The 14,975-nt window shown below is 40.1% G+C and overlaps 1 protein-coding gene across 1 annotated transcript in view; it reads left to right on the top strand.

Moving 5' to 3' along the window:
- The first annotated feature begins 113 nt into the window (after positions 1–113).
- CPAMD8 (C3 and PZP like alpha-2-macroglobulin domain containing 8) overlaps positions 114–14,975 on the top strand; it is a 66,678-nt gene continuing 51,816 nt past the window's right edge. Inside the window, exons 1-8 of the mRNA XM_081323195.1 lie at positions 114–214; positions 3,491–3,642; positions 5,745–5,767; positions 8,601–8,766; positions 8,872–8,924; positions 10,720–10,737; positions 13,436–13,490; positions 13,672–13,785. Of these exons, the coding sequence (XP_081179321.1) occupies positions 129–214; positions 3,491–3,642; positions 5,745–5,767; positions 8,601–8,766; positions 8,872–8,924; positions 10,720–10,737; positions 13,436–13,490; positions 13,672–13,785 (667 nt within the window). The 5' untranslated portion in view covers positions 114–128. The remainder of the gene's footprint in view (positions 215–3,490; positions 3,643–5,744; positions 5,768–8,600; positions 8,767–8,871; positions 8,925–10,719; positions 10,738–13,435; positions 13,491–13,671; positions 13,786–14,975) is intronic.

Raw genomic sequence — 14,975 nt, forward strand, 5'->3', positions numbered from 1 at the left:
TGCGGGGAAGAAGCCCGGCTGCTGCTCGGACGGGGCGGCTTGCTGCTTGCCGCGCTCGGCATCCTTACCGCTCCATCTCTTGCTCCGGCCGCCCCGAGGGAACAAAGGGCGCCCGGACCCAGCGCGCCATGCCCGGCGGCCGCGTCTGCTGGATTCTTCTGCTCCTGCCCTTGTGCAGCTTCGGCGAGATCGGCGCCCCGAACCCGTCCAGGCAGTGAGTAGCTACGCGCAGCCCTCGGGATGCCATTCCCTTGAACAAAGCGCACCGAGCAGCAGCTCCGCTCGGCAGCGCCTTCCGCCTCGCTCCTTCTCCGCCTGTCTTTCCTTGCAACGCGAGCCTCCCGCGCGAGGAAGAGTATTTCTGAGCAGGACTCTGCTTGCTGGGGGTGGTCATGAGCATACGCAGAGAGCTCCTCGACCGCCTTCCTTTCTGGAAATCTCCAGGCTGCAAAAAGGACAGGGCATCATCCCAAGAGGAAGGTTATATTTGTGCAATGCGCGCGCGTTCACACGCGCACACAAACGCGTTTTTAGCGAGCAGATTTTACGCAAATATTTGAACCGCCCTCCCAGCCCCCCACCCCCAGTCCTATGCGAGATGAGATGTGGTCCATAGAAAGTTGCATGCTGTTTGCTTTTATTCAAAACCGCGTTTTTCCTGTCCTTAACAATACAGTTTATCAGTTTAACAAATGTAAAATATGTTCCTAGGTTAGAATTGGGATGGGTTTGATGTTTCTTCCTCCTGCTGTTTCGAACCAAACAATCCGATTTTTTGGGGGGGGGTCTAATTCAGTGACTGAATTTAGAAACGTTAATCTGGCCTAATTCTTCCCTTGCCATCTGATGGGTAGCATCGAAAAGCAAGCAAGGGGAGCTGGAGAGGGGGGGGTTTATCACATCACTCTTCTGGAGTGAACTGTATAAAATTTGAAAAGCGCTTCTTGTGTAGCCGGTCACCAATTGTGTTGGATTCTCCAGGCTGCCTTGTTTCAAAACGGTCTGGCTGCTTTGCTAACAGAAGCCTGGATATATAGCTAAACTGAGAGTCAGTTCAGATGAACTTTCATTGGCTAGCTAGAAGGAGAGACACTTCTGGGAGAAGATGCAGAAAGTGTAACTTGTGAAATGCAACACTTCTTTGGTGGCTAGCAAGTCTTTTTGTTTTCCTGAGATAAATTATGCAAAAATCATTGCCTGTGATAAATTATGTAGAAGTCATTGCATGCTATTCCCCCCCCACACGCACACACACTTCCCTATACCCAAGTTTGTCACACCAGGCTACTTGGTTGTAACTCCTCCAGGTTAAATATTAACCAGCCTTTGACACTTCCTTTGTGAGGAACACATGACAATTTTCAAAGTTCCTTTTAAGTTGAGTATGTAAGCTTTAGATTCTGATACTTTCTTTGTACATTTTCTTGTTCCAGGCAACAGATCTTTTTTTCACAAGCTGGGGCACTGGTGAATATTGCCTAATTCTCAAGTCAGTTCCCAAGGTTAATAAACTTTGCTTTGTTTTATGACATAGTAAGGCACATCAAGCTGGTACGATGCATAGTTAGGTTCTGAAGATACCTTGGCAATTCCTTCTCGGTGGCTAAATGCTTCAGCATGTACAGATTCCAAAGGCAATACATTTCCTTTTAAGATCTGTCAAAATAGTTAGCATGTCAGATGCTGTCCTAGCATTTGTGACTACATTTCTGTGCAATGTGCATTCTTGATGTGACTCTTTCTAAGCCCTACCAAAAAATGTCAGAAATGCTCGACTTATGGAAAGATTAACAGTGATGACAGTTTTTAAGTGCAGTGACTTTTAGGAGCAGAACAATGGCATTTGCAAAACAATGACAGCATATTGGAAGAAGAATTTTAAACTACATGTGTTCTGCATATGGGATCATCACCCACAGTGGATGTGGCCATTCACAGATGTTTGCCTAATAGAAGCAGATGTATTTTTTTTATTTTGCTCTCCATCCCACCCTCCCTCCTGATACAGAAAACATGAACCAAAGATTTACAGTTAGAAAATAAAATAAAATGTATGTATTTTTAGCCTGGTAATTTGAGGAAAACATGCCATATCATACCCTCCCTGTTTCTTAGCATGCCCAACACAATCTGCATGATGCACACCCAGGAGATCTGAACTTTTGCAGAGTTGTAATGGGATCTCCATGGCAATGCATCCTGCTGAGGAAGAAACACAAGACTTGGAATTTGAAAAAAGACAGGGTTGGGAGCTATAAAATAGCATGACCCTCAACCCCTGGGGTGCCTATTAATCTCCAGTTAGAGAGAGACCCAAGGGCTGGGCCAAAACGAAACAACTAGCTAAAATATGTTTTAAAGCGTGTGAGGTGAAGAGCTGTCTTCCACGAAGAGCCTTTGGAGAGATGGATGTGGTAGAGTGAGTGAGGGAAGTTGAGGGATATCATGGTGTCACCAGGGGGGCATAAATAATTCTGCAAGAACCTGAGAATATTGTTCAGACTTTTGTGAAGCTCTAAAGAGCACTATGAGTAGTTAATAGACAGGGCTTTTTTTCTCATAGAACGTTCAGAATGGAGTTCCGGCACCTTTTTTTGGATAGAACCTTATAGGGTAGGCAAGGTGGGTTGTATGACATGTGTGAGTTATGGCACCTTTTTCTTTTACAAAAAAAGCACTGTTAATAGATACCACCTTAGCCATGTAGAAAAGATAGAGAATGCTTCTGGCCTTATGCCAGAAGAATGAAACCATAGACAAATGCTTGATAAGTATGACCATACCCAGGAGATCCAACAAGACAATTTAAATAGCAATAGGAGACCTTTAAGATTTCTCCCCATAAATGCAAAATTATTTTTTACTCAGAGGGGAAAAAATAAGATCAAGGGGGATGCAATACTTCTTGAGCTTCAGGTTTCCTTCATCCTTTAATGCAATCATGTACTTCTCAAATTCCAGCCTCCTTCATGAAATATGTTTCAGAGTCCCTGTCTATCACCTAATGGTCTTTAGAAGGTTCTTTTACACACCTTTTGTACATCCTGGGCTCTGTGTGTATTTATGTGTATGTTGAGAGAGAGGCAGAGAGAAATTAAGAAAATCAGATGTCAGTTTTGGGGATCATTGATCAGTTTTTCATCATTACTTGCCTTTCCTCGCTGTAGCAAATGAAAATGTTTAACACTGCTTCCCATCTGTGTTACTGTATAAATCCTTGGGAAAATGCATGGTTATTGCAACCTCTGCTTCATTTTTGCCAATTTTTCTTTTTCCAGATCACGTGTGTGGGATAATCCTGAAGTCTGTACAGTGGCTTCCAAGATAACCACAACTTTTCCTTGCTGTGAAATGTTTCCTTTTGTCCCCTCATCCCTCTGTTCTTCTGCGTATCCCTACAGACGGGAGGAGCTGTTTTATGAAATACACGTTGTGAATGATGCTCTTTTCATAGTGATAACTTTTGATTTATTTTTTTTCCTTTTCCCAGGGGCTACTTGATTGCAGTGCCTTCCGTTTTCCGATCAGGTGTGGAAGAATCTATTAGTGTGACTATCTTTAATCCAGTCAGGGAGACAACGGTCCAGATCCAACTCGTAGTCAAAGGAGAGATGGTGGCTCATGCCCATGGAGCAATTCTAGGTAGGCTGCTATTTGTGTAGATAGTCCTCAACTTGCAACAATTCTTGTAGTGACTGTTCAAAGTTACAATGACACTGAAAAATGTGATTTGTGACCCATTTTTCACAATTATGATCATGTGATCAAAATTCAGATGCTTGGCAACTGGTTCATATTTATGACCATTGCTGTGTCCCAAGGTCACGTGCTCACCTTTTGCGACCTTCTGACAAGCAAAGTTTAATAGGGAAGCCAGATTCACTTAACAACTGGGTTATAAACTTATCAACTGCAGTGATTCACTTAACAACTGTGACAAGAAAGGTCATAAAAAGGAGCAAAACTCAACATATGTCTCACTTAACAACAGAAATTTTGGGTTCAATTGTGGTCGTAAGTCAAGCACTACCTGTATATGGTACATAATTGAACATTAGTAGCGGAAAGCTGTTTGGATTCATCAAGGAAAAATCGTTGAATTTGCTAAGGACATAGAACCACAGTTTTGTGGGATACATTATTGCAGTTTTTCTCAACCCTGGCCCCTTGAAGATGGGTGGACTTCAACTCCCAGAATTCTCCAGCCAACTTTTCTGGTTGTAGAATTCTGGGAGTTGAAGTCCATACATCTTTAAGGGGCCAAGGTTGAGAAACACTGCTTTATTGGATATCTAGATACCCAATTTATTGTGCTCATAACCCCGATTCATCCTTGTCTGAATACTTTTGCTTTTGCTGCAAGTCCATCACCATAATAACAACAGCACATAGTTACAAAACACTAATAACACCAGCTCAACATTTTACTTAGCCATACAATTGTAAAGGACTAGGGTTTTAGATGTTTTTGGAGCCACTTGTACTATTTTGTCAGTTCTATATTTCTTCTAATGTCCTTAATACAAATTTAGAAGTAGGTAGCAATATTCAGACAGTCAAATAATAGCAATGTCATTTTCATAAATCAGTGTGACTTTAATCATGTAATTATGATTGTCAAGGGTATAGTTCTGCAACAAAAGCCTAAACTGAGCATTGCAGGAAATGGGTAAATTAATTTGCAAAAAAAAGTAAGCAAAAAAAAAATCTTGTGTTTATTTTATTCAGAAATAAGTCCTACTGTTCTTAATGGGACTTACTTTCAGAAAAACTGGCATGGGATTATAGCCTAAAATGTTAAACGCTACTCCCAGATACTGTACAGTATCTTAATTACTTTTTAAAAATAATTTGCTATAATTTATTTTCTGTAAGGATGCTTGTTGTCCTGAAATCAGTCTTCCAGTTCTGGGAAAGAAGATGCCATTAAAATTTTTTTAAAAATTGCGACTTATACAGTTATTCAAAAAGTGGAGATTACAAACAAATCTACTACATTTTTGCAGGCCAACATTCCTGCAATTAAAACCGGAAAGCCACGGAGCATCTTTCTTTGGCTGCTTGTATGTCAATTATTTAAAAATACCCTTGAAATGTACCATTCCAGTGAATCATGTACTTTATAAGTAATTCTATTATCTAAGTGTCATATGCCAGCAGAGGTTTTCACAACCACATGAGAAATGAAGAAGCTTTTAATTGTAGCTCATTCTTCCAAAAGGCTTTGTTGATAGCAGCTGTTTTCTGTTCTCATCTTTGCCGCAAACAGCTACTTTTGACTCTTGTTTTGTCCCACAAGAGATGCTCGTGTGTCCATTTCAAATGTAGCATTTATGGGCAAGTCTGAAGCTGCAGCACAGGCTACTTGGGTTTGACATTCATGCTATTGGGAACTTAGCTCACAAATATCACCATGATCCCTCTCTCCAGGATGGGGCGCTTGGTACATGTGGCTGAGCCCTCACCCTGTCCTTCTGGGATTCACAGTTGAGAAGTGATGCTCATGCCAAGGGTAACCATGGATCTTGGGTTTTTTGCCAAGGCTTGTTGACTTTCTGGCATCTTGTAGCTGAACTGGCAATTATAGCCAGAACAAACACATTTATACTTTTTTTCTGAATATCTGTGCTAGGTTTGCTGTCCGTTTGTACTAAAATAGGAAAATAGTCAAAATGTTTAGCTTTGTGGGATTCCAGTGGGGAAAAAAAATAATGGTACCTAACCCCTTTTCCTTTATCTTGCAGGTAAAGGAACAATCAAGCTTAAGGTGAGTCCTTATGATTTATTTGGAACTTTCAAGTACTTACAACTTAATAGAAGCCTTTTTGCTTTTAAGGGTACAGCAGACAAAATTGTATGCCAGGATTGTACCCATAAAGAAATTTTCCCTTGTCATTTAAACCATCAGTTTCACAGGACACCTTTTGGAATGTGGCTGGATTGTTCCAACATTTCTCCATTGTGCCCTTCCAGGCTTTTGTGCTTCATCTTAGTACTCTTCTAATACTGCTTGCACAAGTGAAATGTGTGCCAGTTCCATTAACTTTTGCTGCTCAAGGAATGGGGTTTACTCTGAACTTGGTCTGGAACCTTGGCAACAGCAACTGCAGCATTTCTTCAGTGGCTGCGACTAAGACCACACATTCCTTGGCAGCATCTCTGAATGCTAGTTCTTTCAAAGCAGCACATACCAACTCCTTCAGCCATTGCCAAGAGGTCAGATGGTGGACCTATCGTTGACCATCTCTGCTCTGGTCCAGTCTCACCCTAGCCTCTGCAGTGAAATACTGCTGCTGTTTGAAGTTGCAGCAGAGTTTGCGGTTGCTGGAACACCTTGAAAATGACTGTTGATCTGCTTCTGATATGTGGACTAAGCTGCTCTGTTTTGCTTAAACAGACAGTCCACTTCTGGGTCCTTCAGAAGCCAAATTTGAACTGAACACCACACTCTGAATATGTTAGCATTAGGCCATGTTTATATACTGCATTTGCTTTGATTGTTGGAATTAGAATCTCACTAGAATCTTGCAGAGTAGGTTATGTTGGCTATCTAATTTGGTAGGGAATCTGAACTTCTATAATTGTTGACAGATCTTAACTTCCTGTCAGATTACACCTGTAGAATTGTGCTGAAATCTATAGAAATATCTAGGCGAGCATTTGTAAAGAAACAGCACCTACAATATAATGGATGTGTATTAATTTTTTTTCTTGCTTTCTTTCTGCTTTATAATGAAAATTTTTTACAAGAACAAATTTCTATCCATCCAAATAAAGTATACATTCCTTCCAAGAATGCTGTTTACTCATGCATGATATTGATGTGAAAAGCTCCTTACTCTTTTATAATTCAGTTAATTCAATTCTGCACCTTCCCTGAGCCATTGGTCTTCAGGTATTTTGGAGTATACCTTCCATGTTTCTTATTCCTAGGCTTGTAGGGATTCCAGTCAAAATTATGGAAGAGTGACAGGTTGGAGAAAGTTTCTCTGAAGCTTTACAAGCCAAGCATTTTATTTATGACATCTTTTGAGAACCAGTAACAAACTAGGAATGAATTAACCAATAGCTGTATAAGTACAGGTAACCTTTAGGTTAATTTAAAACACCCTATCCAAGCAATCATGTTAGACATATGGCAAGAACTACCGTTCCCTTTTGCTGAGAAGGAAGATATTAGAAAAAAGAGGATGTGTGGTTCTATCCACTTTGAATTCTAGTTTCTGTTTGCTTTAGGTTTTTCGCCCAGCCCTGAACCACCAACAGATCTTTCTTGAGGAAATGGAGTTCTCTATTCCTGATTTAAAATGATGCCATAGAGTTGTATCCGTAGATAGAAAGCCAAATTCAGCATTTCTCTGTCTGTGGTCTTTTTCCTTCTCTCTATGTAGTGATTGGCACCTTCTTTCTCTCTTTCCTTTAAGGACAGGAGTCTTCTTTGAAAAATGAAGGGAAAGGCAAGAAAATGAAATATGTTGCCTGTAATAAAATAGGAAGAACATGGAAAGAAAATAATAATAATAATAATAATAATAATAATAATAATAATAATAATAATAATAATAATAATAATAATAATAATAATAAAGTTGGAAGGGACCTTGGAGGTCATCTAGTCCAACCCCCTGCTCAGGCAGGAAACCTTATACCATTTCAGGCAAATGGCTGTCCAGTCTCTTCTTAAAAACCTCCAGTGTTGGAGCATTCACCACCTCTGGAGGCAGGTTGTTCCACTGGTTAATTGTTCTAACTGTCAGGAAGTTTCTCCTTAGTTCTAGGTTGCTTCTCTCCTTGACCAGTTTCCATCCATTGCTTCTTGTCCTGCTTTCAGGTGCTTTGGAGAATAGCTTGACTCCCTCTTCTTTGTGGTAGCCCCTGAGAGATTGCAACACTGCTATCATGTCACCCCTCGTCTTTCTCTTCATTAAACTTCACATACCCAATTCCAGCAACCGTTCCCTATATGTTTTAGCCTCCAGCCCCCTAATCATCTTTGTTGCTCTTCTCTGTACCCTTTCTAGAGTCTCGACATCTTTTTTACATTGTGGTGACCAAAACTGGATGCAGTATTCCAGGTGTGGCCTTACCAAAGCATTGTAAAGTGGTATTAGTACTTCACTTGATCTTGATTCTATCCCTCTGTTAATGCAGCCTAGCACTGTGTTGTCTTTTTTGGCAGCTGCAGCACACTGTTGGCTCATATTGAAGTGATTCAATATGGTGGAATGAAAGTTTGGAAAAGCAATAGTGGTGGAGAAATCAAGAAGCAAGAGGTCTGGATTGACTGTGAAAACGATTTGCCAGATCTTCTTCAGTTTGTATTCCTATTCATCTGAACTAATGTTTCTCTAAACTTTAGCAAATTTAAGATGGGTGGACTTCAACTCCCCAAATTCCCCAGCTAATCATGCTGTCTGGGGAATTCTGGGAGTTGAAGTCCATTTAAAGTTGCCAAGGTTGACAAACACTGATCTAAGTTGTTAAAAAGGACAGGGAAATATTCAGTGTAACATTTTTAGATTCTATGCTAGAATTAGTTCTGCCCAAGACTTGTAACTAAAAGTCATAAATCCAAGTTCTGTCCTGGATTTGTCTCCTAGGTTCCTTCAGGACTTCGGGGCCAGGCTCAGGTAAAAGTGTGGGGCAACCATCATTTGGCCGAGGAGGGCTACATCTTCCACAACTATACTACTGTGACTATTGATAGCAAAGGCGCTTCCGTCTTCATTCAGACAGATAAACCAGTGTACAGACCGAAGCAGAAAGGTAAGAGCATTACATGGGGGTGTTGATTGAGTCAACAAGACCCTGAAGTTTTATTCTGGAACCATTTTGATTCTCCCTGATTATGGTTCTTTTTTCTTTTTTTAGTGCTGGTCAACCTGTTTAGCGTGAATCCAGATTTGCGGCCAATCAACGAGAAGGTAAAGATTTCCCTAAGCTTGAGACTTAAGAATCCATATTTCATGCAAATAGGCTAGATCAGTTCATCTGGCTGGAGAATTCTGGGAGTTGAAGTCTGCACATCTTATGAAGTTGAGAAACACTAGACTAAATTTATTCCATTTGAAAAGAATCTTGGCTAACAGCCAGTGGAGAAAATTAGTCTTTACTTAAGACTTGAGAGACTGCTCTTGGAGTAGAGAAGAATACAGGTAGACCTCACTTAACAATTACCCTGTTTAGTGACCATTCGAAGTTACAGTGGCACTGAAAAAGTAACTTTGTGAACCATCCTTGCATTTATAACTATAGCACCTGGAATACTGCATCCAGTTTTGGTCACCACAATGTAAAAAAGATGTCGAGACTCTAGAAAGGGTACAGAGAAGAGCAACAAAGATAATTAGGGGGCTGGAGGCTAAAACATATAGGGAACTGTTGCTGGAATTGGGTATGTCTAGTTTAATGAAGAGAAAGACGAGGGGTGACATGATAGCAGTGTTCCAATATCTCAGGGGCTGCCCCAAAGAAGAGGGAGTCAAGCTATTCTCCAAAGCACCTGAAAGCAGGAGAAGAAGCAACGGATGGAAACTAGTCAAGGAGAGAAGCAACCTAGAACTAAGGAGAAACTTCCTGACAGTTAGAACAATTAACTAGTGGAACAACCTGCCTCCAGAGGTGGTGAATGCTCCAACACTGGAGGTTTTTAAGAAGAGACTGGACAGCCACTTGCCTGAAATGGTATAAGGTTTCCTGCCTGAGCAGGGGGTTGGACTAGATGACCTCCAAGGTCCCTTCCAAATTATTATTATTATTATTATTATTATTATTATTATTATTATTATTATTATTATTATTATTATTATTATTATTATTAGCATCCCCACCATCATGCATCAAGCACCAATATTTGGGTGCTTTGCAACCATGGGTATTTGCAGTGGTTGCAAATGTGATCACCATTTGCATGCTTCACAACTGGCTTTCAATAAGCAGTCAGCAGTAAAATCTCAAATTGAGGGCATGCAATTTGCTTAACAACCTGCAGTGATTTGCCTAACAACTGCAGCTGAAATGATGTAAGTACATCAGAGTCAGATGATATCTCGCTCAAGGACAGAGTCACTTAGCAATGGAGTTGCTGGCTCCAGTTGTTGTTATGCCAGATAAAATAAAGTTGTTGTTATGCCAGATAAAACAAAATAAAGCAATTTGTTTAGGAAAGCTATGTTGGTGCTTTCCCATAACAAATATTTTTTTCTAATTTTGGAAAATGAAAGGAAAGCATTCCAAGGAGAGAGGTTTTTTTTTGCTGTGGACACCCCACTTATGGAATTATCTCATCAGAAAGGTTTGACTGGTGCCCACATTAACTACATTTAATTTAATTTAATTTAATTTAATTTAATTTAATTTAATTTAATTTAATTTAATTTAATTCAATTTCAGAAAATTAAACAAACAAATACATTTTCATGCCAGGTGAAGACATCTTTATTTTCCCAGCTTTTTTATCCTACTTTTAATTGTATTTTAATGCATATTACTTTAGATTTTGAGTTACTGATTAGCAGCTACCTAGTTCATGTGGTGTTTTTATTTTGCTGTATACTTTTATTTAAATTATATTTTTGGAAGTGTTTTAGTAGGAACTGCCCAAAGAGCTTTGGCTGTTGAATAGTTGGGGTTTTTTTAAACTAATTAAATAAGCTTGTGTTTAGTGCCACAATGCCTAGTGGAATAAAGTTATTTAATTCTTTCTTTGTTTTCTTTCAGATTGAAGCTTATGTTCTGGTGAGTATCTGTCAGGACCCAAACGCCCAAACCATTAGAGTATTTTCTTTGGGGGTGTCTATAGAGGAATTGATAAAATCAAGATGGAAGGAGCCCCCCCTTAGGACGCTGAGCTTGTTGATCAGAAGGTCGGCAGTTTGGCGGGTCGAATCCCGAGTGCCGCGTAGCAGAGTGAGCGCCTGTTACTCGTCCCAGCTTCTGCCAACCTAGCAGTTCGAAAGCACATAAAAATGCAAGTAGAAAAATAGGGACCACTACGGTGGGAAGGTAACAGCCTTCTGTGCGCCTTTGGCGTCTAGTCATGCCGGCCACATGACCACGGAGACGTCCTCGGACAAGCACTGGCTCTTCGACTTTGAAACGGAGATGAGCACCGGCCCCTAGAATTGGAAACGACTAGCACACATGTGCGGGGGAACCTTTACCTTTACCTTTACCTATGTGCAATGCCCATAAAAAAGGATGAGGTTTTAATGGCAAGGTGCCATGTTGACTTTTTTGACCCATAGTGGATGCCTTGATTTCTCCTCCCCCTCCCCCCATGCAACATTCAAAATTCTATAAAGGTTTTGCTTGAGGAATTAAGTTTTCCCTCTAAAAAGTTATTACCTTTACTGTCATTTTCAAGGAATTGCTTGGCATAGGCCAGTGATGGTGAAACCTTTGGGCTCATTGTGTCAGATAGTTGGAAAATGCCTGACTTTATTCTGCTAGCGTGTCCCCCCCTGAACAAAAGAGTAACAATTTTCTATCTCCACTACCCCCACCACCCCATTTAGGCCATCCTAACAGTGGCATTCCAGAAGATGGTAGAGGATAGGAAGGCCTGGAGGAACGTTGTCCATAGGGTTGCGATGGGTCGGACATGACTTCGCAGCTAACAACAACAACAGTGGCACTTGACAGCATTGACACTCACATCATCCCCCAAAGTGTGCCATTTATCTTCAGATGGTGTTCTTCTGTTGACTGGCTCCTGTGGCCTACAAGAGGCTGCTCCAGATCACATGAGGCCTTTGTTTTTGAAGCAGCTTTGGAGAAGGCTCTTCCATTGCCTCTGTGGCCTCTGAAAATTGAGTCAAAGCATGCCCTGTTCTCAAGTGATTTTTCAGAGGGTCCAGAGGCTGCATAAGAGCACACCCTATTCTTACGCAGCCTCTGAAAAATCACATGAGAATGGGCATGCCTTCAGGAACAGTTTTAATTTATTTATTTATTTATTTTAATTCCATTTATATCCCGCCCTTCTCCGAAGACTCAGGGCGGCTTACAAGCTTAGCAGTAGCCTTCATTCTATGTATATATGCCTGCTTATTAGGGCTTTCACACACACCCCAAGCGGCATTATTACAAAGTCAGCTTAATTGCCCCCAACAATCTGGGTCCTCATTTTACCTACCTCGGAAGGATGGAAGGCTGAGTCAACCTTGAGCCTGGTGGGATGCGAACCTGCACTAATTGCAGGCAGCTGGTGTTACTTAAGGAGGCATTAGCCCACTGCTCCACCAAGGCTTAATGTTGTGAGCCGCCCAGAATCACTTTGTGGCAAGATGAGTGGCAAACAAATTTAATAAATAAATAAAATAGTTGTTGTTGGGTGCCTTCAGAAGTTGTGAGTGCTCCATCACTGGAGGTTTTTAAGAAGATACCGGACAGCCATTTGTCTGAAATGATATAGGGCAGGGGTGTTAAACTGCTGGCCTGTGGGCCAGACGCATCATGATGAAACCACACCCACCCCATTGCCAGCAATGGGGAAAAAGATCTGATATGTCACGTGACATCGTGAGTTTGACATGTGTTATAGAGGATCTTCTGCTTGAGCAGCTGGTTGGACTAGAAGACCTCCAAGGTCCCTTGCAACTCTGTTATTATGTTATTCTGCTGGTGAATGGTGCCATGTAACCCAAAACATTGCGGCGTTTCACTTTTATTTTTTTTATTTTATTTTTATTTTAATTCCATTTATATCCCGCCCTTCTCCGAAGACTCAGGGCAGCTTACAAGCTTAGCAGTAGCCTTCATTCTATGTATATGCCTGCTTATTAGGGCTTTCATACACCCCCCAAGCGGCATTATTACAAAGTCAGCTTAATTGCCCCCAACAATCTGGGTCCTCATTTTACCTACCTCAGAAGGATGGAAGGCTGAGTCAACCTTGAGCCTGGTGGGATGCGAACCTGCACTAATTGCAGGCAGTTGGTGTTACTTAAGGAGGCATTAGCCCACTGCTCCACCAAGGCTCTTTTGAGACGTGTCATTGATTTGCCCTTTGCCCTCACTGGAATAGGCCATATAACTCATTCAGCGAAAGAAAGACACTTGCGCACATATGATAAATTTATATATAATAAAATATTAGAGTAAATAGAAACCTGGTTTACATGTTAACTCTGTGCACCAAAGTTTTCTTAATTATGGGTCATTGAAAAAGCAACTGTTGTCTGTGCTTATATATGCTGTGCCGTGACTTATAAATGATAGTGGCTAGGTCCATTTAACTCACTAAGCTAAAATTGTGATATATATAATTTATTATTAGACTCCTATGCCATCCATCTTGCTGAGGTGATGTGTGAATTTATACATATCCCCTTCAGGTTTTGGTGGGTTGTTTTTGCATTTTCAAATATAATAAGAAAAATATGTAGATATTGTTAACTAAGACCAATATAAGAAATATATCTTTTTTTCTTAGGATCCTCGAGGGTCTCGGATGGTAGAATGGAAAAACCTCAAGCCAATTTGTTGTGGTGAGTTTTAGACTGTCACAGCTGAGCATCCCACTGCCCAAAGCTTCAAAGAGAAAGGGTGAGATGCAAATTGATTAAAGAAATAAGGACGAATCATTTGGCTCTTCTATTTTCTGGTTGAGATCTGTAAGGAAATTGGGCGACCAATTTAGCTTATCTTCTCTGATCTTTTCTCTGGCAGGCATCGTCAACATGAGTTTCCCTTTGTCTGATCAACCAGTGTTCGGAGAATGGTTTATATTTGTAGAAATGCAAGAATACACATACAACAAATCGTTTGAAGTTCAAAAATATGGTAAGTGAATAGTAGAGCTGCTAGAACTTGTTTTGAAAACACACTGTTTTTGAGATGTCGTAATCATGTTTGAATGAGTGCAGAGATTAAGAGTTTCAGTGGAGTAAAGTCAAAACAATCAAGATGGCAACTGGGGCCATGCAATTGAAGCCCCCTCTATAAATAGTTTCTAAAAAAAGTTGTTGTGTTGGTGGTGCTCAAAGTATTATTATTGCACTTAATCGTGATTGTCAGTAATATTTATATTTCTATTCATTCATATTCAGACTTAGTATGATGGACAAATGAGGAATAATTAAAGCTATCAAAACATTTAAAAAGTAAAATGGTTACTCCAAATCTTTGTCAAAAAGTCAAATGACTACTCTAAATCTGGACAGCCTAGATGTTAATGGACAGATCACATCTCTGTCTTGCTAGGTTTAATGTCACCATCCTGATCTGTGATTAATTATTAATGTCCTCTAGACTTTAATAAACTTCCATGGTAGAAAGATTTGTTTTGGAAATCAAAAGTCTTTGGAAAAGTGCTAAAAATAACCTCAGGAAGTTTTACCAGATTTTTAAATCCATTTATTTTTTAGATAAATAATGAATGATATCTGACTGCTTTGTATTGTTAGTTGTGTAAACTTGTCTCTATATCTAGTTATTAAATTCCATTCTATTACTGTTTTATCATTTCCAAATGGAGAATATAATATTCAGTTTCCTCTGTATTTTTTCCATAGCATTTCCTTATTTCATTCAAAAAATCAATTTCTGAAACTAATTTAGTTTCCCAGCATGCAGGCTTTTTAGGAGAACCATTTAAAACTTGCTTTTAAGAAAGGCCTAATGGAGGACTTATGTGATTTAGAACCTTAATGTGTGCTTGAGTTTTCTGTCTCAGTGGCCTTATTTTTTATAGTAACTTTTGTTATTATTTTGTACTGTATAAGATTTTAGAATTTCAATCTGTTAGGCATATGATGATAGCCTACATAGTTGGGTTGAAAATATATTAACCATGATATTGTGACTTTAAGACGTTAATTGGCCAATGGGTGTGTAAGTGTTCTCATGGCCATAAGAGGGAGCTAGGAACGTAGCTTCTCTCTCTCTGAATTCTCTGCTCTCTCTACTATTGCTGTTTTGCTGTACTGTTGGTTTACTACTGTGATAAACCTGAACAACTGTGTATTGACCTC

Source organism: Vipera berus (assembly GCF_964194415.1).
Source record: "Vipera berus genome assembly, chromosome: 1".
NCBI classification, from domain to species: domain Eukaryota; kingdom Metazoa; phylum Chordata; class Lepidosauria; order Squamata; family Viperidae; genus Vipera; species Vipera berus.